Source organism: Artibeus jamaicensis, unplaced genomic scaffold, assembly GCF_021234435.1.
Source record: "Artibeus jamaicensis isolate MK-2021 breed Jamaican fruit bat unplaced genomic scaffold, CSHL_Jam_final contig_851, whole genome shotgun sequence".
Taxonomy (NCBI): domain Eukaryota; kingdom Metazoa; phylum Chordata; class Mammalia; order Chiroptera; family Phyllostomidae; genus Artibeus; species Artibeus jamaicensis.
Window position 1 is genome coordinate 15462464 of NW_026521986.1, and position 27248 is coordinate 15489711.

At 51.8% G+C, this 27248-nt stretch overlaps 1 protein-coding gene and 1 long non-coding RNA gene across 3 annotated transcripts; one reads left to right on the plus strand and one right to left on the minus strand.

Annotated features, from left to right (window-relative positions):
- Positions 1–3909: 3909 nt before the first annotated feature.
- On the minus strand, positions 3910–8007 carry IRF2BPL (interferon regulatory factor 2 binding protein like). Its single transcript, XM_037145241.2, has one exon. The coding sequence runs from the start codon at positions 7078–7080 to the stop codon at positions 4729–4731; it is 2352 nt and encodes a 783-aa protein (XP_037001136.2). The 5' UTR covers positions 7081–8007; the 3' UTR covers positions 3910–4728.
- A 12718-nt stretch (positions 8008–20725) lies between these two features.
- LOC119049274 (uncharacterized) lies at positions 20726–24592 on the plus strand. Of its 2 annotated transcripts, none has more exons than XR_008392983.1 (4): positions 20726–21157; positions 21472–21584; positions 22344–22483; positions 23850–24592. It is a non-coding gene; the product is annotated as an uncharacterized LOC119049274 (long non-coding RNA). The 2 variants fall into 2 exon arrangements; XR_005082490.2 differs by having other exon boundaries at positions 20726–21091.
- Positions 24593–27248: the final 2656 nt, after the last annotated feature.

The following is a 27248-nucleotide window of genomic DNA, read 5'->3' on the forward strand; positions in this document are numbered from 1 at the left end:
AGAGGCAGCTAATAAATGTTTCTCTCTCACATCATTTCAATGTTTCTCTCCCTTTCTTTCTCCCCTTCTTCCCCTCTCTCTAAAAATAAATAAAATTTAAACAAAACAAAACAAAAAACCTTCAGAAGTATCTAGTCAGCAAAGGGAAAGGTAGTATGAAGGTCCATAGCTCAAAGGTTGCAAAAAGATTCTACTAGTTCAGGCCCACCTGATATTTACAGTTAAAAACCTAGAAACTTCTCTGAACATCCTCTTTCCCAAATGGTCTGGCTGCAAGAGACCAAGGGGCAAATGCTTGTCCCCAGTCCTCCAAGAGTTAGTAATAAAACATTGATCCCCAATCTACCAAGTACTCATTCTCCTTTTGCCCATCTTATCACCACCCTTTCTCAAATAGAGACGTAGTTAAGCTGTGTGTCCTTACGGTTTTAAAAAATGTCTATTAGAACTGTTCCCTAATAGGGATCTAGTCCAGCCTTTGCTGCTGTGTGACCTTAGGCAAGTTACTTCACCTCTCTGTGCCCGGGGGCCCTCATCTCTATGAGGTGGATGGACAGACCTAACTTGTAGCCTCGAGAGGTCCATGGACGGGCTTTAGATGTGCGGAAACCCCCTTGTGAATGCTGGCTGCATCCCAGGAAGGAGCTGAGTGGCAGAGAGGCCGACTGTACAAAGGAGACCTCACAGTTGTGCTGTATTCCTCCCTACATCTGTTGAATTTTGAACGAAAGGAATGTATGATCTATTCAAAAATAAGCACATAATATTTGTAGTAAAAAGTGGAGAAAACGTAGGCGAATCCACGCGTGTGGGAGTACCTGTACTTTCTGGGAAAGGATACATAGTTTCTATCAGAGTTTTCTAAGGTGTCCCTAACCTGAAAGGTTTGGAAAGCTTTTCACTAGAGGACCTGCAGAGTCATCCCCAGTTCCAGTTTTCCTTAGTCTGATAAAGTGGGAGAGAAGGCAAAGGGAATCCCGGTGCTCATACACGACAGCCTGGGCTGGGTGCGCACCTCACGTTTAATGATGCAGGCTTGCCTGCCCCCGGGAGCCGAGCAGGTGCACAGGAGAATGCTGGCCTTGACATTTTGGATCTCCTATGGTGCGTGCCACCTTCAGAGACCAAGGTAAAAAAAAAACGACCCCAGTCAACCTATTCTCTTAAAATCTCCTTCACTCACTCCCTGCCTCCCCCGACCACAACCCTAAAGAAACTTCCAGCTTGGGTTAGCTGCCCAAACAATGAATAAATAAATACAATACGGATTTTTAGATGTTGGCCACTTGGGCTCTCAGGCGAAAGGGAGTGAGAAGGATGGAAGACCGGAGGAGGTGATGATCAGGGTGAACTGGGGAGGAAGGAAGCCCACGCTCGCCCAGAGACCTCTGTGTGAATCTCTCAGACCCACGAGAATCCCCGGGAACAGAAGAGGAAAATGCTTCCCAGGTCTGCAGAGTGGAAGGCTTCAGGGAAGGAGGAACCCAGCTAAGGGATCAGACTGAGACTGGTTAAGGCAACCAGACTAGCCGCTGAATTGGCCAGAGCGAAGAGAAAGGTCACATGGTCTCGAAAAAGGAGGAGGGAGTAAAGCCATCGAACAGATGGCCCCTGGCTATGGTAAACTTTAATTAACTGCACCATTATAATTCACTTCCAGCCCGAGTTCCTCCCCAACCTCCACTCTCCCTCCCACACCCTTCCTCTTCTCCTCCAGGTCTCATCAAGGCAGGTTTCCTCCATGAAACCCACAGGCTGCCTTCGCTGGGTGCCTCATGATCGTAGCCACGGCCTCTCCTGCTTATAATGCACCCAGAAACAGGAAGAGGGGCAGGCTACACGGCTCCCGATGACAGGCCCCTTTCCTACCTCTTGCACTAAATCAAAGGTCTTGTAATACTAAAAGTTCTGGAAGGTACTGCCTTAGCAATGAGACTGTGGCAGGCCAGGAGGAGCTGATGTGCATGCAGGGCCAGCTAGCAGGGCTCGCTCCCTTTTGGAACCGCCCGACAACGCTCAGCGTCCTCACCCGGACAGGTAATCCACACACTGACATTCACACGTACAGTTCAACGCTGTGGCTGTGCCCACCGCTCCTTCCTCCAACGGTGGTTCAATTACGCCCGTGACATTCTATCTTTATTCTCAGGCTGCTGAGCTTTAGCCATTTTCAGAGTGTGTGCATTGGGAGTGGGGGTTGGGAGCACCTTAGAGGATCTTCCAGGCAAAGCATTGCTTGGTTTTTATTAATGAGCTTATGAGAAAAGCCAACCCAGACCTTTAAGTGAAATGCGTGATTGGTAGCCAGGCAAGGATGGGTTTTAGAATTAACTCTTCCTACAGTCTGCTATGCATTATCACCCCCAAGTTAATTACCCCTGGGGATGAAAATAGGTTTCATGACTCATAAGCACCAATACAACACTTGGCAGCAGATGAAAATGCAAGGACACATTTGCAGGAAGCTGACACGAATATCTATTTATATGTGGGGAGATTCTTAAAGAGGTGAGACAGGCGCCTCCCATACACCAGGAGTGAGAGGCTGCGGGCTAAGAGGCTGCAGCAGATCCATGAACTGCCATTTATCCACACCCCCGGCACACACACACAACACACACACACACACAGTCATGGTTTCCACTACTTCAATGATGGTGGTGGCAAAGCAGGAACAGAAACTAAAAGGGTGTTATTAACAGCAAGTCCCAACACCAACCCAACCTCCACACCACACCAGCGGTGTTCTGAGCTAGCAAACCCGTGCTTTGTCCATCCCCCCCACCACCCCCAGACGTGCCTGTGCCCATACCACCTCCCTACCCTCCTGCTCCCTCTTTGATGGGAGTGGGGTGAGGGGCGGGTCACCAAGTCTCTTCCCTTATTTGCTTGTTCTTTGGTGAGAACTGCCTGGGCCCACCTTGCTCCAAGCAGGAATGGGGTGTGGCCAGGAATGAATTTCAGATAGGATCGCAGGTTCTTTTACTCTTGTCCTAGTTGCTTCCCAGGGTAGTACAAGGCTCGCACAAGGGGTCCTTGCCTTCCCCCAGCTCTGGGGGAGCTCCCATCCAGACCCTGCCAAGGGGGCTCAAAGCGCTGAGGACATTCCTGTTGCCCAGTCTCCTTTCCCACCCTCTACACCTCACAAATGCCGCCGGGAAGTTGATTAGATAAGAATTCATTTCTTCACCAGGGAAATGGGTTTCATTTGATGTCCTAAGTGACCTTTGCTCAGAAACTCGGTTTGGAGTTTTTTCTCTCTTCCCCACAACTTTCTTCTGACTAGCCAAGCGCCTGCCTTTAGGAATACTTACTGAAAAGGGAGGAAAGAAAAGCGTGTAATAAATGAGGTGAAACCGCTCTTCCAATGCATCAGCTGGAAGCCGCTGGGACGCTCCTGGCTCAGCAGTACATGCACTTGCTTTTCCAGTTGTCCACACCTCTCCTGCCTCCCCAGCGGCTCTCAGCTCTGTGGCTTTTTTGGTTTAAATGTGGGAACACAATGACAGGCCAGAAGCGAAGCACCCTAGGCTCTCCCATCCCACCCCACATATCAGAGCTGCACGGGGTGTCAGCACATACTCATGGCCACAAGGCAAGGCACACACGCACACAAAAAAGCATTCCTGACTGCCATTTGCAGCTGGGGCACCCACACAGCCAGAAGAAAATAGAGATGCTGAAGAGTAAACAGAACTCCCTTAGTCAGCAACTGTCCCTGCCCTCGAGGTGAATGTAAATAGCCTGGTACTGAGGGGGGAGGGCAGCCAGGCAGCACAGGGCCTTCTGCAGATGCCACTTCTGAGGGCTTCCCGAGGCACCAGCATCAGAGTTCCAGCTGGAGGCAGGGAGTATCCCGGTGCTGGAGCTGTGGCCTACCCCGAGAAAAACACACTTGCCGACTCGGGGCAGAATTAATATCAATTGAATTTATTACAAGTTACTAAGCTCCAAGGCACATTACAGTGTTCTGTTAACTACAGAAATGTATAAAGGACAAACAGAGCAGGTTCTCCATGTCTAGCATTTCGCTCTACTGTTCAAAAGCATCCGTGCATCGATAAAGCAAAAACCAAACAACACGTGAAGGTCCGCCACATTCAGGTCCGTTGAAACAAACCCAAACATTTTCCCCTCACAAACTTGCAACGAAAAACACCCCACCCCACCCCCAACATCCCCTTTACCATTTTGCAAACAGAACAGAAAAACAAAACAAAACAAAGTGAAGACTTCAACACTTGGGGCTGTTTAGAAAGAAGCTGTCACCATTTTATAGCATCATTTTTTAGGCAGCAACACTGGCCTTGGCAAAAAAAAAAAGTCATTTTCTTTTGTGTATTTCTTTCCTTTCAGAGAGTGCATAACATTTACAAAAATACACACCAGCAGCAGTGTTGCTAAGGGCTATTAATTCTGCACCTAGGCAAACACTCTGCCACCAAATAAATGCTAACAAATATGATGCAAATGACTCAAACCAATATTATACTGCTTAACACAAACCAGCTTATCCTTCAAATGAAGAAGTTACATACCTTAGTTTCAAAATATAGAAACATACGACGAAAATAATGTCTATACATAAGACTAACTTTTTGCAGTTTTGTTATATTCACAATTCTACATCTTGGGGGTGAGGGAAGGGAGGGTCGATGTAAATGGGGGAGGGGCCCTCTAGATTGGAGAGGAGCTGGTCTGGATGAAAGGAGATAGCTGTCTTGTGGTTCAAGGGTCTCTCTCCTTTTTCACTTTAACATCCCCAGCTAAGATCGTCGCGATTTCACCCTGCATGAAGGCCCAAGGTACATTCGACCCAACTAGGGGGCATTTCTCTCCGCTGGGGCAGTACACCTCGCCGGTGGCCCCCTGAGCCTTAATACTCTCTCTTGAGCAAGGGAAGCAGAATTTGTGGCTGGGGACGGATGGGCACTGAACGAAATGCGTGTCCTCCAAACGTTCGTGGCAAATGGTACAGCAGAGGGGCCCGCTGTTGGCCATAGGGGAATCCGGAATGTTTTGGGGGTGCACTTGGTCCATGCCCGGGTGGGTGCTAGGCGGCGGGGGTGCCACCTGCAAATTTAGGTCCCCGTTCCGTGAGGCCAAGCGGCGCTGCCCGGGCACAGAGGCCGGCGACACTGGGCTGCTGCTGTTGCGCCGTGCGGACGCAGTGGTGGAGTGCACGGAACTGCCATCCTTAGGCGAGTGCGCCGTGCCCAGCGTGTCTGCCACCGACATGAGGGCGGCCATGGGGGACGGACCGTTCTGAGGGGCTGACTCGGGTGGGGTGGTCCGGTTGGAATGGGGTCCCAGGGGTGGAGGCGGAGGGGGTGGACCCCCAGCCGCATGGCCTGGCGCTGCAAAACCCCCGGCCGACATGGTGAGCTTTAGTGCCTCGCTCTGGTTTGCTATCCACTGCTGCCTCTGCTGCTCCTCGCCCAGCTTCAGAGTGCCCTCAGCGGAGTCCGGAGGCTCGGGGGACGCCTTCCTCTTGCGCAGGCTGGTGGCTGCGCCCCGGCCAGAGGGGGCGGCAGGCGGCAGGGCCGTGGTCCCCGGGGGTGCACTGGGGGCGCGGCTTAGACTCACCAGCGCCGTGGGCAGCATGGGGCAGCTGGCATCCAGGTAGGGCTGAGGCAGCATGTCGGCTCCAGGCACGCCCTCCTTAAAGAAGCGCACGGCCTCGGGGAGCAGGTCTCCAAGTAGGCGCCAATCCCCGGAGCCGTGTTTCTTCTCATATTCCAGATACTTAAAGCCGGAGGACAGACCCCGGCCGAAGTCCTTCATACAGTCCTGGTACATTTGCTTGGCCACCCCAGATGCGCTGGAGTACACGTTGCCTGAGCCCGTGGGGTACTCAATGAACAACTTCAACTCGTAGTCCATGCCAGGCTTGGAGACAGCGTCGAAGGCGAAGACTCGGCCCAACAGCGAGTGGTCCTTCTTGAAGCGCACCTCGTAGGGCGTGCAGCCAGCTAGCGTGAGCAGCGTGTCGCGGACCATCTTGGGCTTGTTGGCCCACTCCTCCGCGCGGTTGCGCAGGCTCTCGCTCAGCTCCGCCAGGGCCTCGGCGTTACGCTGCTTCTCCTTCAGCTCGCGCTCCTGGTCGGTGCTTGACACCGAGCCGGGCCGTTTGCCACCAGCACCCACGCCCACCTCAGCAACCGAGGACGAGGTCGAAGACGACGCGGAGGAAGACGCGGCAGATACACCAGGTGCGCCCCCAAGACAAGCGGGGCCCCCTGGGGCTCCTGGGGGCGCGGGTGTCGGGGGCCCACGGCTGCCGAGGCCATGCGGTGGCGGTGGGGGCAGCACGGCGGCGCTGGCAGGACCGTTAAGCAGCGTCTGCGGCAGCAGGTTGGGGGGCACAGTAAGCTGGGGGCCTCCTCCACCCCCCGGGTTAGGCAACCCCGTCACTAGCCCACCGTGCGTCCCGCGCCGAGACGCCACTGACGCCGACGCTGCTGAAGACGAGTTGGGGCTCTGGCGGTTCAGCTCCGGGGGTCCCTCCTCTGGTGCCGGCTTGGGGAAGCCGTTGGGGCCCCCCAGGCCGTTGGGCAGCCGGGCAGCGTGGCTGCTGCTTCCCAGGCTCACCGGTGGCGGCGGATACTCGAAGCGGCTGCGCTGTTCCACGGCGGCGGCGGCAGCAGCAGCGGCAGCTGCACTCAGGCCGTAGCGCTCCAGGCCGGACGGGGCCGCCAGCACCGCAGGCTTGCTGGAACCATCAACATGGTTGAGCTGCTGCTGCTGCGCCTGCGGCGGCTGCTGCTGCTGTTGCTGCTGCTGTGCGGCGGCCGCAGCTGCAGCCGCTGCGGCCGCGGCCTCCTTAGCTGACAGGGCCACCGTCTTGACCCCAACAGGCGGCGGCGGCCCGGGGGAGCGGCCGTCCTGGAAGCATCCATGTGCCCGCTTCAGCTGGCGCGCGGTCTCGATCACGAACTCGATGCGATCGGCGCCCTCGTAGTTCACGCAACCGCGGCATACGGGTTCCGAGAAGTCCCAGATCATGGCCCAGGGCATACGGGGCAGGTCGCACAGGTAGCAAGATTGTCTCCGGGATGAGGACACCTGCGCCGCCGACATGATGCCAACCCTGGGGAAAGTAGGCCCCCGCCCGGTCTCTCTCCGCAGCGCCTTCGCCTGCAGGAGGACTGGCCGCCTGGGGAGAGAGTCCAGCTGCGGGGGAGGGAGGGGGGGCGAGAAAGTTCTGCCCCAGGGGCTGGAGGGAGCGCGACTCTCCACCGCCGGCGCCGCGCCTCTCCTCTGGGGCTCCACCACCCGGGCGGCGGCGGGCGAATTCAGCCCTCTCCTCGCCCCCACCTCCTACTGCGGCTGTTTCGTCGGGAGGGGAGTTCAGGCGCCTTCTTCCTGGTGCCGCGGACCGGGGCTGGAAGCTCCAGGTCCGGGGGGAGGGGGCGAGGGTGCCCAGTGCCGGCTGCCGTTAGTTCTTGGCCCCCTCCCCGTAGTGGCTGGTGGGTGGAAGCTCGAAAGGGGCTGTGTCTTCCTCTCCCCTGAGGGTCCCCCTACGAGCTGCGTCCTCTCCCTGCCAGGCTGCCTGGAGCGAGGGCTAGAGGATTCAGTGCCACCCGGTGCCCGGGTCCAATCTTGCTGAAGTCGCTGCTTCCCTGGAGGGCCGGGGTAGGGAGGGGGTGATTGCCGAGAGAGGAGCTTCTCCCCTCCGCAGCGTCGGCTGTTCCGCTGGCGGCGACTGAATTTGCACGGCCACAGCTTCCAGGACGCACGAGATCAGAGAAGAGGAGCGCTCGCACGCAGGCTCCTGCCGCCCCCAGGCCAGGCCGGTGCCCGGGCCTCTGCGGCTGGCGGCGCTCACGTTGGCTGCAGGGCGCTCGTGCGGCGCCTGGGCCCGGGTCGCATCCCTTCCCGCTTGCACTCGCCCGGAATGTGGGGTTGTGATTGTTACTCTACGTTCCGGAGGCGCGTCTCGGCGCTCCAGCTCGCGCTGCGGCTCACGCTGTCCCGGGCTTGGCCGCGCGGGATGCCGCCCGGGCGGAGCGCTGACGTCACCACCATGCTCTGCACCAGTTCTTTCCCCCCCCCCTCCCCGCCCCTTTACACTTCCTCTGTCTGTGGAGCCCACTTGTTGCTCGGCAAAGGCGCATGCGCGGCACAACGCCCAGATTCCTCCCAGTCGGCCCCTCCTCTGTGCCTCCACCTTCCCCTCCCCCTCCCCGTGTGTGTAGGACAGCTGAGGCCCGGCGAGCTAATGCTGGAAGTCCAGGGTTGGGGGTGGAAATTAAACAGACGATGACCTTTCCTTTCCCCCGCCCGGCTTTCCCAAATAAAAAGGCATTTAAAAACCACAAGCTCGTTTCCGATCCCGCTTCCCAACCAACCCCGGGCAGTGAATGTAAATGTCCTGTATCAAATTTTCGCTGTCAATTCCGCATAGGGTATTACCTACCTATTTCATCTTCAATCAAACCTTTCCCCTCTCCCCCAAACGGATGTTACATTCATTGCTACCAACTAATGCCGAAATACCTGCAAAATTATCTGTTTTCCATTCTTCCAGAAACTGCCATTTCGATTTGTTTTTGTGCACTGGTCTAGAAACCTGAGCTTCTATGATGGAGCTAAATGATTCAGGGTGAGCTACCCGCCCTCCCCCCTACCCCGCGCCCCAGCCGCAGTCTAAAAATTTTGGCTGAATGTCTGAAGAAGCAACGAGCACCCGGAGGCCTTTAAGGAAAACAGTCAACTGGCGGCGCACAGCTGCGGTTGGGGGCAGGGAGGGAGAGGTGCTGGAGAGGCCGAACAGGTGAGTGGTCTTTCCGAGTTTGATAAAAGGTGGGGGCAGCATTTAATAATACTGATATCTCTTTGAAAACCACAGCACAGTTTACAAAGTTCTTTTTCAGGTGCTGTGATTTAATTCCATAGTGCTCAGAAGGCTGAGCAAGGACATGATTTCTTTTTTGCTACTACAATATCACTGCTCATGATTATTGATTATTGCAGAACGAAAATGTTGGCCATAGCTCTAGCTGGAGCATTGCAAAGCATTCTTCTAAGTATTGGGTCTGTTTTTTTGTTTGTTCGTTTTGCTTTTTTCCCTCATGAAAATTGAGCTCATCCTGGGTAAGGCTGGAGAAAGGGAGGTAATATAATGGAAAATCAGGTTCTGGAGTCTGGCAGACAAGAATGGAATTCCTTTCTATCACATATAGTGAGTCCTTGCTTTACATTGTCAATAGGTTCTAGGACCTTAAGCAAACCAATTTCACCATAAGCTAATTGTTATAAACAGGAGTTAGGGTCCTGCAGCATTTCCTCAACATCAGCGTTATAAAGAAATGACCTTGAGTCCTAACTTGTGTGGCAAAGTGAAAGGTCACCACCTGTTCGATTCCTGGTCAGGGCACAAGCCTGAGTTGTGGGTTTAGTGCTGGTCCAGACGTGTGGGAGAGGCAACCAATCAGTATTTCTCTCTCTCTCTTCCTCCTCTCTAAAATTAAATATATATATATTTTTTAAAGAAATGACCTTGAAAAAAATGCCTTTATTGGAAGACCTGCTGTACTTGCTTTGTGACCTTGAATTAGTTACTTACTGTCACATAACCTCACATCTGCAAAATGGAATAATAGCGTCTAATGCATTAGAACTGTTTGAGATTTCAGCTTGCTTCTTGTTACAATAGGAGGTAAGTCACTGAGACTTGCTGTGAGCCAGACACTGGTGGGTAGTTTACTTGTATCATCATTAAACCCTCAACATTATCAATAAAGTAAATTCCATTATTAACACTGTTTTTACAGGCCCAGAAAGTAAAGAGGTTAAATAATTCGCCAAAGGTCACGTGTCCGTTAGAGATGGAGCCGAGATCTGAATCCAGTAAATCTGATTTGAGAGGTGGCTTTGACTAGCTTGGGTTCTCAGAGGTGGTTTCCGGTGCTCAAAATTTCCATTAGCGCCCGCCTCCCCCTACTTTATTACATACAATGTCCTGTAAAGTACTATGCAAATACACCTTCATAAACAACCCCCATTCTTCCCTTCCAAACAGAATTGTGCTACTTTCTTCCATATACAGAAGTTGGGGATCTGCCACTGCCACTGACTGGAACGTAAACACACCATAAAGCATGCAGTCTCCCAGGACACTGTCAGTAAGTTCTCAGTGTTATTAATGTTAGTACAACAGCTGTTTCACAGGTGAAAGTAAGATGTAAGGAGCATCACCTTACTATCACTACGAATTGTAATAATGTGCAGTTGGGGCAACAAGAAGTATTTATTTTTATTTTGACAGTTGACCTTTGGAGCCTATCCCCCCCATCCAGCACTCCCCAGCACCTCATCCCCCACTCATTCTGGGGCCCTCAGTGCAAAGGGAGGGGAGTTTTTAAGGATAGGGAGAAAGGGGGAAAGGAAGAGCCCTAGGGAGCCCCTCTTTCATCTCAAAGCAGCCAGAGTTCTGTTTTTGCAAAACAGTGAGCTCACTGTGCACTCCCCAACAATAATAAACTTTCCCTGGCCTGGCTGGCTCTGCGCAGTCATTCCTCTGTAAAGAGCCGCTCCAGGAACCTTGCCTCACCCCTGCCAGACTTCAGCCCTCCCCACGCCAGAGCTACCCTGGAGTGAGTCAAAACGCTGGGCTGGGAAATGGAATGACAACCCTGTCAGCCCAGGGCTCACAGCTCTTCTTCGCTTTGGCTAGGGTGATTTGTCTGTTTCTTTACACTAGTATTTTATCCAGCCCATTCCTTTATTAAACCAAAAATACTGAGGACTAGCGACTTAGCCCCAACCCTCTAGCCAGGCTTCTAGAGAAAAAGCAAGTTGGATTCTGCCATAGTGTTATGTTTGGTATGCGCACACATATGTCTCCCTCTCCTGTCTGTCTCAGTCTTCCCTGTTACTAAAGGAGATACACACACACACACACACACACACACACACACACGCTGGGTGTCTTCAGACATGCTGAGTTAGAAATAAACATGCATTTAAACAAACTTCCATTACAGTCTCCTAATTCTTTAATTTAAAAGGCATCGCTCTCTTGATACCTTTCCTGCCCTGAAAAAATAGGCATCATGTACGTCGTCTGAACTGCTTGCCTGAGATGGCCCTGTTTAGGGATGTGTCGGATTGTGAGAGGCAGAACATTGATGTTTTGGAGACAGACTTCCCCAGAAGGAGAATTCCATATAACAATACTGCCCTCACAGTGGGCAGGAACAGGGGTGAACCAGCGGGGCTCAACCTAAGACACCAGGAGGGGAGAGAGGGGGACAAATCTGGCGGTGGGGTCTGGGAGACTAGCAGTGCCAGGCTCAACCTGCACTGGGGCAAAGGGAAAAGGCTTGCAGTCCTCCCTTAATTTCCTTTCTGGGGTTGCATCTCCCCCCAACTTGCCATCTGAGAACCCCACTCTCAACTGGAACACAAGGTCATCTCTCCACTTGGTCCTTCCGGAAGCCATGGCCCTGCATTAGGGTGAGAAGGTCGCAGTGTACCCACTCACTTCAAAGCTCCCTGCAATCTCTCTTTTCCTCCAGCCCCCGCCAGTTTGTGGCAGAGATGGGTCGGGCGGGGGACTCTTAGCCTGGCATCCCTCCCTGTAAGCCAGCTGGCTGGGTCTTTGAGGAGGCCGGGTCTGAACCTCACGTCACCCCCGCTGCAGCGCGTGTAGCCAAGCGCTGGAGCAAGAGAAAGCCCTTTTTTGGTAACACTCAGGCCAGCCGTAAGCAGGACACGGTTCTTCGGCCCGCTAAAGCCACCTCGGAGTAGATGAAAACAAACGTCTGGGTTGGGCGCTCCTCTGGCCTCTCCAAGAGCCACCATCCCAGCGTGCCAGGAACCCCTGAGGCTGTGGGGGTGAGGGAATCCAGTCGGCATGGTAATTTACACATTTACTCCTGGGCCGATTCCGTGGCGGAAGTATTTGCCGATTCCTAAAGGATTAATTCTGGTATTAAAAATAAAAAGTATTAGTCCTGAGCGGTGGGGTTACGCAAGAACCACTCGACCGTGAAATCCCAGGAACAACGTGATTCACTGAGAAACCCAGGGGAGGGGACCCTGCGCCACCCGCCAAGACCTGCCCAGCCCGGGGCACGCAGGCCCCTGTGCGCTCCGTTCAAAATTGGGTGGAAGGAAAAGGAGGACCTAGTTAGTGGTTGGTGCTTGGCACAGCGGCGGCAGCGAGCGATCAGATCTCTGAATGCTTTCTTCCTGAAGGGGCGGGGAGCAGGGAAGGGAAGAAAGGCGGGGGGCTGGGGGGCTGGGGGGAGTCGCGTCTGGTTCCTGCCTCCTCCCCGTTTCCTCTCCTTGCCAGCATGCCAGGGCACGGGGGAGTCCAGCGCTGTCCTCGGCAATAGCTGATTTTTTTTTTAAGGTCCAAAAATAAAGGAACCCTGGAATGAGCCTCCCGAGGATCAGGCCTGGAGGGGGGGGGGCGGGAAGCCCAAGACAAGGGTGCTATTCACCGACCCGGTTGGGTTAAAACAAACATGCACACCCCAAGAAAAGGGGGGCAGCTGGGAAGGAGGGTTTGGAGGACCAGTGTGGGCAGAAAGCCTGGAAGGGGCTGTCTAGCCCACAGGTGCGCACACCCTGGGACCCTCTACCTCACCCCGCATGCGCATGGGCCTCTGCAGTGAGCAGGAGTGCCAGTGGGTGGGTTCCCTGTGGCCTGCACCAGAGCTGGGGATTTCCACCGTCCAGCTACAGAGACCCGTCGTCGCCAGCGTTTTCCTGCTGGTGCAGCCAGAAGGCCTGGCCTCAGAACGCTAAGCCCTCCCTGCAGCCTCCAGTTCCTCTGTCAAGTCTGGTAGAGATAGGCAGCCATCACTGCTGTCCCTGGTTGAGGTGGATGGGCCAGGGTCTCCAAATATTTTGACTTGCCTTTGCTGGGCGGTTCAACCCAAAATTTAGGAGAAAAGGAGGAAGGGAGGGCACCTTAGGACTGAGTACATATTTACATTATGATGTTCAACTTGGACTTGATTGACCCTATATAGCTGTTTGAGCAAATCACTTGAACTTTCAGTTCCTTAGTCTGTAAAATGGGAATAATTCAACCGGCCGCCTCTTTTGCCTGCCTCATTAGTTTGTGTGAACGATAAAATGTTATAATGTACATACTCCAATGTAAGAGATTATTATGAACAATGTAATGACCAGCATTTGTCTAGGGCTCTGCAGTACATTCCCAGACATTATCTCACCATCCCCACAGCAGCCCTGTGAGGTAGGTGTGACTTTCATCACTCTCCTGTATAGGTGAGGAAAGCAGGTCCGGGGCTGGTCAACAGTGACTGGAAACCAGGCTCCCTGGCTCTAACCCCTGCATTCCTCCTTCTCACTCACCAGTTGCTGTTAGCCTTTTTTGGTGGTGGTGGTGGTGGTGGTGGTTATAGGGGGTGGGCGGGTATGTCCCTGGTGCCTCTAAGAAATGGCAAGAAAGGCCCTGGCTGCATGGCTCAGTTGGCTGGAGCCTCATCCCAATACACCAAGGCTGTGGGTTCTGTCCCCAGTCAGGGCACATATAAGAATCAACCGATGGATGCACCAATAAGTGGAACAACAAATTGATGTTTCTCTTTCTCTCTTAGAAAAAAAAATCAATTAAAAAAATGACAAGAAAGTCAAATGCCTCTCCCTATAGGAGTTTACAGATTATCAGCGCCAGTACTGTCCCAATAGATGTAAGATTATGCACAACTTAGCACCAGTAATTTTAGAGTTAAAATCAGTCATCATTCAGCTTTGAGCAAAATTGTGTGGCCATGCTTCCCTGGTGTCCCCTAAGACTTCTCTCTCTCTCCCTGGGTTTTCTGTGCCCTGGCTTTAGGCAGAGGTGACAGAGGAAAGTGTGAAGCTCCAGAACACACTGAAGTATTCAGGAGCTTTAGCGAGCTGCCCTTTTGTGAGTATTTAGGATGGCTGCATTTTCAATGTCCGCACCTCAGAAGGACCTCGGGCTAGATGCTGAAGGGGTAGGACAACGTGGACAGGGCGTGTTTTATGCTGGAAGGAGCCTCTTCTCAGAGCCGCAGTTCATATCACACAGGTAACAACCCTCTGTTCTCACCTCACTGAGGCCACACCTGCCATGTGCACAGCCACCTGGTGGGTAGCCTCCTGCACTCGAGCTGGGGTCTGCTTGATGACCATGGCGGGCTGCTGCCCTCAAAGCATGTCTAGCCTACGGGCCCTACAACCCAGACAGTCGGACCTGGTCTACCTGTCACTGGAGCTAGAAATTGAGGGAGCCGGGGGCTCCCAACCCTGACTCATCTAGAAGACCACCATGCTTTAACCTGAAATGCCCTCTCTGGCCAGACCCAGAGGACCCAAGTCAGATGTGTGTGTGTGTCCGTAGAGGGTGTGAAACTATTCTCGTCACTTACACATTGTTTCAAAGCTGAAACTCAGCTGCCAGATGGCTTGTTGGGTTTCCATTCCCGACTCCTTAGCTTGGGCCTTTCCGTTTGCCATTCATTCAGTCATTCAACTATTTATTTAGCAAGCATTTTCTTAGTCCTGGGGACTTAACGATCACCTGAACCTGATTAGCTCCAGCCCAAAATCTAGAAGCTTCCACTTCCTCCTCGGTGTCCTAGTTTCCTGATTCAAGAGCCCCATGGTCACTAGGGGCGGTGCTTGTTCAACAGTCTCACCAGCCAGAGGACTGACTGACAGCGATCCGCTTATTCCCTCTGGGCCTCAGTTTCCTCCCCTGTCAAGCACTGATATCAAAACCTATTCTTCCTACTTCAGGGGCTTATGGTGAAATTCTGTATGTTAATGCCTAGGGCTTCAGAAAGCAGAGCCCTTGTAAAGAACCTCTTTTCCAGCACTAAGCCCTCCTGGGTATAAAAATAGGACAGGCCTGGGAAGCGAGGCCTGTCCTCGCTCTTCATCTTGCTCTTAGCAGGTTTCTTCCAGAGGTGGCCGGCCCAGCACCTCTGTTTGTTGAGGCTGACAAAGAGGCAGTGACTACTCTGGACTTAAGTGCTAGAGTGAGACAATCACAGGGTTAGGCTGTCTTCTCATCTCTCCTAGAGGAACAGGACTTTCTGTCCCCAAATCCCTGGGGGTGCTGAAGCTTGGAACAGTTGGATGTATTTGGGGCTTTCACTTTTTTTGGTTTGTTTTGGTCAATTTAGAAAGAAAAGAGGCAATGACCTCTTCTTTAAAAAACAAAACTAGGCAGGAAGTGTGCTTCGCCTGAGTGGCAGGGACTAAGGGTGTAATTACAGGTTTTTGTTCAGCATTTTCTTGTAATTAAATCTAGAGGAAAGCAAGAGCCCAGCCTAAGCTTCTTGGATTCAAGGTAGACAGGAGGGCTGGGGGGGATGGTTGGGTGAGGAATGGATTTGCTTTTCAGACTGAGAAGAAGCCGGGTTCTTGCCTTTATTAATATCTTTACATTCCCTTTCCAAGAGGTAGCCGATTATTCATGTTTTATTCGGTGCCACTGCACTCTCCTTGGTGACATTTCCCAGCCATGCGCAGCCTTCTCAGCACTGATTTCCCTTCAGCCCCTCCCCACTTTTTCACATTGTCGCTTTCCGCCTGGCTGCCCACACAATAAACCCACAGCAAAATCCACAGCCAGCTTTGTTGCCTACACAGTTTGGATACCAGCGACCTCCGACGCCGCAAGATAGTCCTTCCTTTTGTTTTGGATATCGTCCTGCGTCCCCTGTTCCGTTTTACAATACTTCCTAACACCACCGCTCCACCCAACCTTGCCTGCCGCTGCCTCGGTTTACCGAGGCAAGCGGTCTCTGCACCACAGCCCCCGGGTCGGTAGCGCCCAGAGCGTTCAACACGGGTCTGAGGCCTCCTCCAGGCGCGCGGGCTCTTCCCTTCTCCACTCCCCTTTCCTCTCCCTCCCCCAGCCCTCGTAGTCCCTCTGACGTTTCCTGGACGTTGTGAACTGGCAGCAAGAATGAATCCACTGCCTGTTCACATTCTTAAGGGCAGGAAACCTGACCCACCCCAAACCACGCGCTCCAAAGGAAGGGCACTTGCATTTTCCGGGAGGGCGGGCCTCTGCTAGGGTTAGGTGGGCTGGCCTCGGGTACCCTCCCTCCTCTTCCCCTCCCCCACAACGCCCGCAGATTACTCGCCCCCCCCCAACACACCCCCTGACGCCCCCTTCACCTACTCTTCCCAAGAACAGATTGTTTATCAGAATGGGCAGCCAAGAATCCTACTCCCGTTTCTAGCCTCTGCCAGAGATTAATCACAGTTGGGAAAGGCACGAAACTTGACTGTGTTGGGCGGTTGGGGCGGGCGGAGGGGTAGTTAAAAGGAAAGACCAATAATTCTGACATTTGACAAGCTGACCAAATTGGTGTTACCTTTCCCCTCCTTTCTTTTAGTAAATCAGAGAATGGAATTATATTTCATTCCCACTCCCCCTGCCCCGCCCCGCCCCACCCCACTCCTCTTTCTAAGTCTGCATGTTTGATGCTTTAATAATACTGACTGGCTTTTAATTCTGATTAACATTCTCACTCTCAACCGGGGTGTGTGTGTCTGTGTGTGCCTGTGTGTGCCTGTGTGTGCTGAGGTCTAGAAAGACACATTCACAAACCTGACCGCCTGACAAATCCCCCCTTTTCATCCTTCCCTTTGAAATGACATCAAGATGGAGTGGGGGAGGGGTGGGGACGAAGAGAGGAGGCATGGAAAAAAGAGAGGGAGGGGGAAGCAATTTATGTGCTTTTCTAAGGCAGCTAGTAAAATTCCTAAGGGAGAACAAATGCCAAAATGGACTGTCTTGGTGTATTTTAGCCGGGATCGTCAGGGTGAATCATGCTGGGGCTTTGCATTGGACCTACAGCCTGGAAGCCATGGACAGGCACACAAAACCCCCGTGTCTGGGAGGGGCCCTTCCGAAGGAGGCAGGAGATAGGTGTTTGCTCTTGCTAGTTTCCTCTCCTTTAGGATTTTCTCCCCTCTAATTCACTGTGCAAGATGGATTTAAAAACCAAAAACAAACATGGGGGCTGCTAAACAAAAACCGCAGATAGAAAATGCCTCATAAAACACAGCCCCCAAAGGGAAGGTGCAAAACCCATTTGATCCAAGATATAGATATCTCCACCCTGGATTTCTTCCCCCTTTTACTTTACATCTCTGCAGACATCAAGTTAGCAAAAGGTAATAAATAGTTCTCGCACAGCAGGGACCGGACTAGTGAAAACAGTTTACTGAAATTAATGGGCCTCGCTTGAACCAAAACCTCCACTTTGGAATTAATGCCAGACATAGTTTTCCTGAACTCTATCCAACTGCCTAAGCGGCAGACAATTTTTGTTCTATTTGTGCTGGAAAATGAAGCCCGGGCCCTTGATCTCAGTGTAGATTATAATTTAAAAAAAAAAAATTCAGCACAGTGAACACGGTGCCAATTTCCAGTTTCTGCTAGCAGAAGCCCTTGTGCTCTGGGTGCGACAGCGTGACAATCAGAAGTTATCTGGTAAACTTTCCACTGAAAACCATCGTCAGACTCCCTCCCCATCCGTGGCCTCAGAGGTTTCAAGACACCCCAGAGATAGGAGAAAAGCTCCCAACACTGGTTGGGTTCTCAATAACAACCCTCTTCCCCAAGGCTCTTGGCAAGGCTGCGTCTGAACCACGCTGCCTGCATAACCTCCATTCCTTACCCTAAATGAAGCTCCAAACACCCAACTGAAATCCACCCTAGTAGTGACCCTGTACTCTGGGTGTCTACACTAAAGCTCCTTTCACTTCTATTTTTATTCATGTGTTTTTGAGGCTGCAAGGCGCGCGAGCGCGCGCGCGCACACACACGTTCACACCCTGTGGTTATGGCAGGTACAGTGAAGACCCGGTGCCCCGGCTGTCAGCGTCAGATTCCAACCTGCCCCCCAACCCCGCCCCCTATTAATAAAAGCCCGGGCATGGGGAGCCAGGGTTCTGGTTTTCATTGTACCGTCTGCACTGGTGACACAGGACATGTGGAAATTTTTGAGAGCACTGCGGTGAATGGCGGGGTGGGGGGGGGGGTGGCGGTAGCGAGAGCAGGGGCAGGAGGGGAGGGGAAGGGAGGGAGCGGAGTGAGTTACTTTTTAGCTTCCGCTAAGTACTTGGCAGCTCGCCAGGCCCAGAGGATTCTGGGAAGTGAAAGCCTCCCCAGTATAAACTGCCAGCTTTAAGCAGCCCTGACAGTTCTGCTCCTTCCAAACTTGGCAGCCGTTCAAAGTGCTCTTTCATTTGAAATGCTGGAAGCCTGCCATGTGCAATGCAGATTTGCTGTGCCTGTGCGCAGAAGGAACTGATAAATGCCGTTGCGGTTGCCATGGGGACAGGAGGCTATCAGAGTGGCCTTGTGATCCGCAGCCTCTCTGCGCGGCAGGCTCTCGCTCTCTCCCGCCCCTCCTCCTCCTAGTCAGTGAGATGGTGAAATAAATGTTCTGGAAAAAGGTTAACCCTCCTCTCCCTGGTTCCGAAGCGGAGAAGAGGGTTAACCTCTAAGCGGTTCCCGATTCTGAAGTGCCAGTCAGGACCACAGGACTAAGCACCCTTTTGGGGCAGGTCACCAAAACGCCCACCCCCCCTCCCACCCACCCCAGACAATCTCACGCCCTCCCCAGCCCTGCTTCCTGCTCCCTGGGGGCTTTCACAAAGCTGTGTTTTTAATAGAGCTTTTCAGCAAGTCCAAGTGTAAGTCTTTGAGTCATCAAAACCCGGATGTAAACACAGGAGCCCTACATTCTGCACAGTTTGCGTGTATTTTATCTTTTTAATAATATTTTGCTGGCAACTTAGAACTGCAAGGATGCCAGATATTTTAGCCAGCCACTGACATCATGCAGCATCCATCTTAGGGAGAGTGGCTGCAGCTCCTTCCTTGTCCTCTTTCTCCCTGCCCTGAGCCCACAGGAAATCTGGGTCTTTCTGAAGGCATCTTATTGCAGTAGAGGCACCCGAGCCCTTTGGAGCCTCGGGCTTGAGAATGAGCATGACATCACCCGGGCAGCAACAACAGAGGGCATGTTTCTGGAGACAAGACACTGGGTGATCCGAGGTGAAACAGGTCTATCATTTATGCTGAGTGTGAGGTTGCGCCGGTCTGCACTGCTGGCCTCCTATTTTGCACAAGCTGCTGTTTGAAACACAGTCTGATTCAATGTACAGAAACAAAATAGCACATTCAGATTTGGTACATGTTCAGGTCTATAATGCCAACTCTCCGGGTGGCCTGTTTAATGGGGAAAAAATGAAATAGTCTATTCCAGCCAAGGCCTATGGAGGCCAAAGAGGTTTAGTGATTTATTTACATTGAACAGCATTCCTTCTCGACCCGGCTCGCTGTTTCCTGAAGCTTTCCTGAACTTAAACCTTTGTTAACATCCCAGGAAGAGAACATATTTTTCCTGTGGCTTTCAATATTTTCTGCTAAATATATTTCGGCTCACTGTTTATCTAGGGCTTCAGCTTTCAGACCTTTATGTACTTTTAACACCTTGAGGCTGTTCCACTAAAAAATGGTGTATGTTTATTAAAGAGGACCTTCTGTGCCAGGCGCTAAGGCAGGGGGAATTTCTGTTTGGGCCTGTCGGTATAATGAGGGCTTCAGGATGAGATCGGAGTCAGAGGCCTGCTCAGTTTATGGACCCCTTTTGAGCAAGTGGGTGCTACATAGCTCACACAAACCTTTGAATATCACAGGATGTTGAACCGACCGAGGGATTTCTTTCTGAGTGCACGGCTGCTGTGGAGGCCAGACGGGACAGAGCCGGAGAATGCCCGGGTTCCTGGGGCCTACCTGCCCTTTGTTTCCACCAGACTCTCTCTGGGTGTCTGCTTACGATCGTCACGGCAATTTTGGCCAGAGTCACCCGCACTCTGTCTCGCTGGCATTTCCTGACTTCAAGTAAATAAATAAATTTATCGATAGAAGCCATCTGCTTCACCTTGCCAGCAGGCACAGAAGTGGAAGGGGTAGTGTTCTGTGTGATTTTTAGGATCTATTTACCGTTGAGATATTTGGAGATGGGTGTGGCTTGGAATTAAACAGGACAGAATTGGGGGCAGAAATCAGGTGATTGCAAAAGTCCTTCTTTCTCCCAGTCCCTCCTCCCACCCCCACCCCAGACCCCACCTTCCCCAGACAATCCAGGCAGCTGGGTTTTTGGCTCTCGAAGCTGCTAAGCTTTGTCAAGCCCAAGCATATTTCGTGGTGGTGATCCCATTCCCAGGTTGACCGACATGTTTCTGTACTGAGCAAGCGATGCTTCCTGACTGCCTGCAGGAATCAGAGGCTGCATCTTTCATCCCAGCCTTAGAGTGACAGTTTTAAACCAGAAGAACAAAGCAGATCACCAGAAACCCTTTATTATCAGGGTCCAGAGATAAAGAATCTATGTGTAGAGCCGCCCGCACAGAGCAGGATTTTCCGTTTTAACCATGGCAAGAGCAGCCCTTCCCCCAGAAGGTGATGCCTCAGTTCACATTTCAGACCCTGCCCTTCCTCTGTCTCTCGACGTCCTTGTGGTATGTGCTTATTTTTTGGCTTCGAAAGTTCTTCCTTTTTCCCAGCCTTCCTCTTCCAAGTGGTAAGATTTGCAAAAACCATTCTGGGGCTCTCGAGTGCCTTCCCAGATGGAGGCAAGCCCCGAGATTCCAAACTGCCTGGACACTGCCCATGTTCTGCCCTGTCACGGCAGACGGGCATCAGAGGGGCGTCACCGGGGCGGCCCCTCTGCACCCGGGCGGCCCCTCTGCACCCGGGCCTGAAGAGGCAGCTCCCAGAAGCCCATGGATTAGTAAGGTCCACGGGGCTGCTTCAGGAGCTGCCTCAGAACAGCTCCCTTTTGTTTTGCTGTCTAGCATGTGACCAGAATGCTGCCAGCTAATTTTAACCCTACCAAAGTACGGCGGAAAAACAAAACAAAACGAAACGAGAAAACGATATTGCATCTGGAGAGAGAAACGCTGTGGGCTGGATGAAAGCCTTCTCAGCCCGCGTTCCTTCCTGTTTCAGTTTCCAAACTTGCATTTATCGGTAACCTGAAAAATGATGAGTTTCGCCAAATTCCTGGATATTGCACAAGAAGACAATGGGTCTATTTTGGGTGCTGTGAGTGTCTGGCACAGACCCTGGGAGCCATTGTTTTCAGGAGGGACAATGCTTGGGGCTTTTCTGGTAGTTTCCTCCTAGGGTCTCAAAGCGCCCAAAAGTAGGGGCTTGGGGGGGGGGGGACAGGCACTCTCCATGGCAACGGAGCACACTTCACTCTGAAAGGACCTGGGTGAGCAGCGAGTTGTTGAGCCAGTGGTGGGAGGGGGGTGGTGGCAGTGGTGGCCTTGGAGGTGTTAAAAGGTGGATGGTAGGGAGTGTTTGAAGTGGGACAGCAGGAGCAGGAAGAAGTGGGGAGAGGAAAGCTTTCACAATAGCTTAGTGGCCCCCTGGGTCCCAGGCCACCAGCTTTCCTACTAAATTTCCATATCCGCTTTCAGCACCGGGAATTGATGGAGGACTTCATGGAGTGCCTCACCCTGGATACTTGGCTTCTCAAAGAATTCCCATGGCGGTTCATTGTTGCTTGGTGGCCGATGATGCTGGTGAAAAGGTGCAGAATCCCAGGACCCAGGGAATTAAGCAGTTTGGATAAGAGCGTGTAGCTAGGCAGCTGCTGCCAGCTGGTCTAAACCTAGATAGTGAGATGGGCTGTCGTTAGCCTGAGGTCCACGGTGCAGGCTCAGGAGATGACGTGATGGTGGAGAGACTGAGGGGAAAGGCCCCAGTTCATGCTGCAGCACTCTGGCGATCCACGGGGCTTGGTGGCAGTTGCTCTGACAGCTGCGGTGGTGGTGGGGGGGGGCGGGGTGTGGTTCAGCTGCGTAAAAAGCCATTTGCTCAGGCCTGCCCTGTCTGGCCAACTTCTGTGTATTCAAAGGATCTTTGTTGGTCTCTAAGGCCCCCTTTCCACCTGAGTCCTCAGGCAAAGGCAGTCCCTTTGGAAGGGATGGGATCCTCCCAAGAGACCCGCATCGTCTGATATAACCTGCTTACAGTAGTCAAGATCAATTGGCAAATTCCTAAATTAAGGTTCTGTTTACTTTGTTCTTCCAAAGACTTGTTTTGAGCAAGTCGATGCCTTTAATTAAAAAGATGAGAGCTCATGAGCAGGTGAAAATATTTTTGACTCCTCACAAATCTGTTCGAATTTTGTTTCTTGCATTTCACAGTAAGGGGTGTCAGGCTGGTCAGCACTTTTGTCTGTGAAACCACTAAAAACTCTCTGTAAGCTCACAGCTGGCTCTTCTGCACAGATTTATAAAAGGAACCTGAAGTCAAGAATCTGTTCGTTGTGCTTCTCTGTTTGCAGATTTTTTTTGCCAGCATTCGGGTGCCATTAGGACACACTCCTCATTTACCTTTCCAGCCAGGGCATTCCTGAATGTTTCATAATAGCGCCACAGCTGGAATGCAGCTGCTTCGGGGTGGAGCAAAAATAACTCCTTACAGGTCAGCAGGGTGAGGGGGGGCAGGGAGTCTTGGAAGGCTGGGAAAGTCCTTTCTAAAAGCCAGAGCTCAGGAATGAGTTGGGCCTCTGGTGTGAAAACTTCCAGGTTGAAGAGGGAAGGGTAAGTTTTTGCCCTCTGGGTAGATTCCAAAAATTTGCTTTGGGGAGGCCAAATATTTTGAAATTGCCTTTAAAACAAACAGCACAAATGTTTAAATTGACCTGGGAAACCCTTCCTTTTTCCTTTCCCCACAATCCAAGTCTGTTCCCTTGAACATTAACCAACAGGAGCATTTGCCCAAGCTTCTCTCCTCTTGCACCGCACGCTCGCGCTCTCTCTCTTTGTTATCTTTGGTTCTCCAAAACTTTTGGAAGCTTTCCCAGGCTGGAGCTATAGAATGTTTCCAGGAAAATGCATAAGGAGTGTCTGTGTTTTGAGTTTCTCTGGAGGGGGCCGAACGTGTTTTTCAGAGAGACTGAGCTAAGGGCAGCCAGGTCTTGTGCAAGAGTCCAGCCAAGCAAAAGGGCAGACAGTGCCGGAAAGATCTGTGCACATCCAAAAAACGCTGAAACGAAGGTGTGGTTTAGCTGGCCCGCCTGTTCTCGACCTCTTTCAGCCTTTTATTAGTGTAGCGCCTCCATATCAGTCTGAGTTGAAGCACCCCCATCCTCCTGCAGGAGAGAGATATGTTGAGAACAGCTGGAGGCCAGGGTTGAACGTCATTCTCCAACTAGCGGCACTTGTAATTTCTGCCCAAAGAACACCCTAAGATTTAGATGGCGAAGTGCAGAGAGTCAATACTCACCCAGCAGGCAGGCGCCCCACCAGGCATGGAATGTAATGGGGAAAAGGCGTCCTGGAGATGTTGCTGCCGAGAAGCTGCCAACCCCCAGCCCATGCCAGCGCAGCTTCACTTAGGCCCGGAAACACACACACAGACAACTGCAAACACGCATGTGTCAGAAAGCGCATACATGAGGCCTGAGGGCAGTAGGGACTGGCAGGACCCCTCACGGATCAAGGTGGTTCTCGAAAGCAAAGACAGCTGGGATTTCCTGGAAATACTCTCTTATTCAGGGTGATTCCTGAGAAAAGGAGGCAGAAACAGCTCCCAGGAAGGCCGCCCTGAGTGAGAGCAGAGTGGCCCCAGCCACGTTCTGCAGTGGGAGAGGCTGCTTCCTCCTGGGTCAATCCCCTGTGGCTGCAAGGACCCCAGACCTCAAGAGAGGAGGGACCAAGAAGGGGTCTGCAGTTCTGGAAATGAGAGGCACAGCTCCTGGCTCCCCTCACCCTGTGAGTTCGAAGACTCTTTACCAGTGACACTGGTCATGTTTCCTGTAGTACAATCTCTTTTCCTTTCCTTCCAGGGGACACGCTGACCCCAGGAGGCATCTCCCCCACAGCAGGCTGGGAAGTGGCTCAACAGCCCAGGCTTCGGAATATTAATAGCAATGAAGACAAGCACAGCTAACAGTCATTGGACACCTCTTCTGCATCTGGCTTTTGCAGTCTCTCTTCTAATCCCTACCTAATAAGGGGGTTCAGTTATTATCCCCATTTTATAGATGAAGACATGGAAGCTCAGAGAGGTTAAGTAACTCGTCTCAGGACACACAGCTAGTAAGGGGTGGCTGCAGTTAGAACTCAAGGTTGCCTTACTGTAAAGTTCTTATCAGACAGACAGGGGTTCCAGTCCTAAATCTGCTACGTGTGACTATGCGACCTTTGCCAACCTCCAGGTTTCTTGATCTGTTTTTCTAAATTAAATACATTACATATTTGCAATTTCACACAATGTAGCTTAAATTTTCCTTACAAGATGTTGTAAGAATGAAATAAGGTAACGCTCATAGAGTACTTAGCAGAGTGCCTAGAATGTAGTAAACACCGGGTAGAGGCTTTTAGTAATAATCTCAGCACTGGCTGGTGTGGCTCAGTGGCCTTTGAATCAAAGGGTCACTGATTCAATTCCCAGTCAGGGCACACACCTGGGTCTCGGGCCGGACCTCCAGTAGGGGGCATGCAAGAGGCAACCACAGGTCTTTCCCACTCTTTCTTCCTCCTTTCCCCTCTGTCTAAAAGTAAATAAGTAAAATGAAGATAATAATAATCATCTCAGAGTCAGTGTGTTTGTTCTGCATGGATACATTAGTCATTATTTGTCGTCTCTGTGAGTCTTTTCGAACCCCGGACGGCCTGCTCATCCCTGCATTGGCACGTCGGTCCCCACTTGACCACGTACGCTGCCAACGCCAGGGAGAGTAACTCCTAATCCGTTCTTGGCGCCTTCTCTTAACTTGTGCTGGAATGTACACATCTGGAGCGCACATCTGTGCCGGAGCCGCCCATTCCTTCCTTCTGCATTGCCCGCTCACGCTCACACTCACTCGGGTTCATTAGGGGTTCGAGTTTTCAAAGTCATTCCAATCTGATCACTTTATAGCCCCGCCTAAAAATCTTCCAGGCGCCAAACCGAAATCAAGACGAACTCCTCCACTGGGACACAGGGCCCTTGGGAAACCCCTCCGGCCCCTCTTTCTCCCTCTTCCTGCCCCCCCATTACTTTCTGACCACGTGAAATCCCTCTTTGTTCCGTGAATGCCATGTGAGCTTTTAAGCCTGTGGCTTTGCAGGGTTCTTTTCTCTGTCTAGCAAAAATGTTTCCCCTCTTCCTTGAACCAGCTTCCGTGTGTCTTTCAAATCCCACCTCAGTCTTCTCCTTTCCCGTGAACCCGGTGTCCAGCATGTCTGTCTCTGTCACCCCATGGCGATCTGAATGTGTCACAGAGAGTTGTAGTTCCCCATGCACACAGCCTCCCCATTGGTGACTTGTCCTAGTTCAAGGCTCGGGCTTTCCTTCTATCCCCAAAAGTCACCCAGAGGGCCCTAAATAAACGCTAGTCAAATGAAGGCACCTGAATATAAATTTTTCTGATGTAATTTTATTGGCAATAAAATATTATGTGAATGTATGTGTATATTATTTATACCTTCCCTGTTCCAGCAAGAATCTGGGGTAGGTGTGGATATAAGAATCTGTCTTACTCATAAGCAGATAGAGAATAGTTCTTGGTACATTCCATAGTAGAAAGAGTCAGGGCTTTGGAGTTAAAAGAGTTCTGGGTACAAATACTAAGTTGGCATCTGACTGTCGCTTTAAGGCATTACTTCATTTCTCTTAATCTCAGTTTTCCCATCTGTAAAATGGCGATAAAAAATAATTACCGGTGTGGGAGACACATTTCTGATTGCCAGCTCATTGTCGCTACTGCTTCCTTCCTAGTGCCCTGAAATGTTTCTCAGAAGTCCTTGTTCCTAAAGTGGGGAGGGAGACATCCCGATGACAGACTAATCCTAGTGTCTCATGTTTCTCTTGCCAGTGATTCATGTTTGGATCGATATGGGACCCAGTTCCAGTCACTGAGACATAGTGGGGATCTTTGTGGTGTATGTGTGAAGAGTTGTTCTAGGAAATACTCTCTTGCTCTTAAAACACAAGAGAAACAATTGTCCTTCAGCAACTGCATGTTATGTCTGAAACGATGGCTGGAGCCACAGCAGCCATTTTGTTGTGATGAAGACAGCTACTCAAAAAATCAAGCCAATACACCAAAGATGATAGAAGGGAAACGTGGCAAGAACCTGGGTCCTGGTGGCACAATTCAGCAGTTGGGTTTTCATGCCTCGGAGCCACCCACTTCCAGAGTATTTCCTGAGGTCATCAATTCCTTCACTGTTCAATGAGGGACCACTGGCTCAATCCAACAGAACTGAGGTTGTTACTTGCAACCAAAAGCATACTTCACAGGGCCGCTGTGATAACTAAATAAAAGTTTGCAAAGTTCCTAATGGTGCCCAGCATGTAGTAGTTTCTTAAAGATTAAAGACATCCCTGTTGAGACAATCTGAGGTGAATGCATGAACAACTATGTTGAATGACCCGAAGAATGAGACAGATAATAATAAAGTAAACTTTAGAGCAGTTCAGAGGTGGGCGGGTGCTGGAATAACAACGAAGATGACGGTGGCAAGGAAATTCAAACAGCGTGTTAATAAGTGTCTGATGAAACTTACTGAGGTTGTAACATTGGTTCTCCTTTGTTACTTCCCATGCCTTTTCTTACCTGGGTCAGAGTTAGACACTGTGAGACACAGGCTTTCCTAATTGTGGGCAGCCACACTTGCACAATTGGGGTGGTCCCTGATTACCCTGGGGCATGGAAGCCCTGCTACGGGATGAAGGCTAGAGTGTCATTTGTAGCTCCAGGAGGAGCCAAGATTTGGAAGCAGAACTAACAGGGCCTGCAACTGACAAAAAAGCACAAAATCTGTCCCTTCCCAGACAAGCTCCGTCGTAGCCATCTGCAGCTTGGGAAGGCCTGCATTTGGGGGCCCTGGGCCCTGGCGGACCGCCTAGCTTTTGGTCTGCTGACCAGGCCGCAGAACTTCCCTCCGTGCCAGCCCCACGGCCCTCCTGAACCGGTTCCAGGAGGGCTCAGCCACACCAGCGTCTGCCAGACTCACGTCCGCCCAGCGCGTGGGCGGCCCTGGCAGCAGGGGATGGAACAGGGTTTGTTCAAGGACAATGTGGCCCCCGTGGCCGGGTTGTGAGAGAGGCAGCCTCACTTCCCGGGGCAAGTTGGGAGGGAACCCAGAGGAGGTGAGGAGCAAGCAGAAGCTGCAGAGTCTAGGCAGCCTCAGTCCCCTTTCAAAGGTCCACTTCACATTAGAAGCCTGCTCCAGGGCATTTACTTCCTGCAGGTCCC

Bases quoted from the DNA above. Each gene is read 5' to 3' on its own strand.
- IRF2BPL (XM_037145241.2), bottom strand. From the start codon at position 7,080: ATGTCGGCGGCGCAGGTGTCCTCATCCCGGAGACAATCTTGCTACCTG.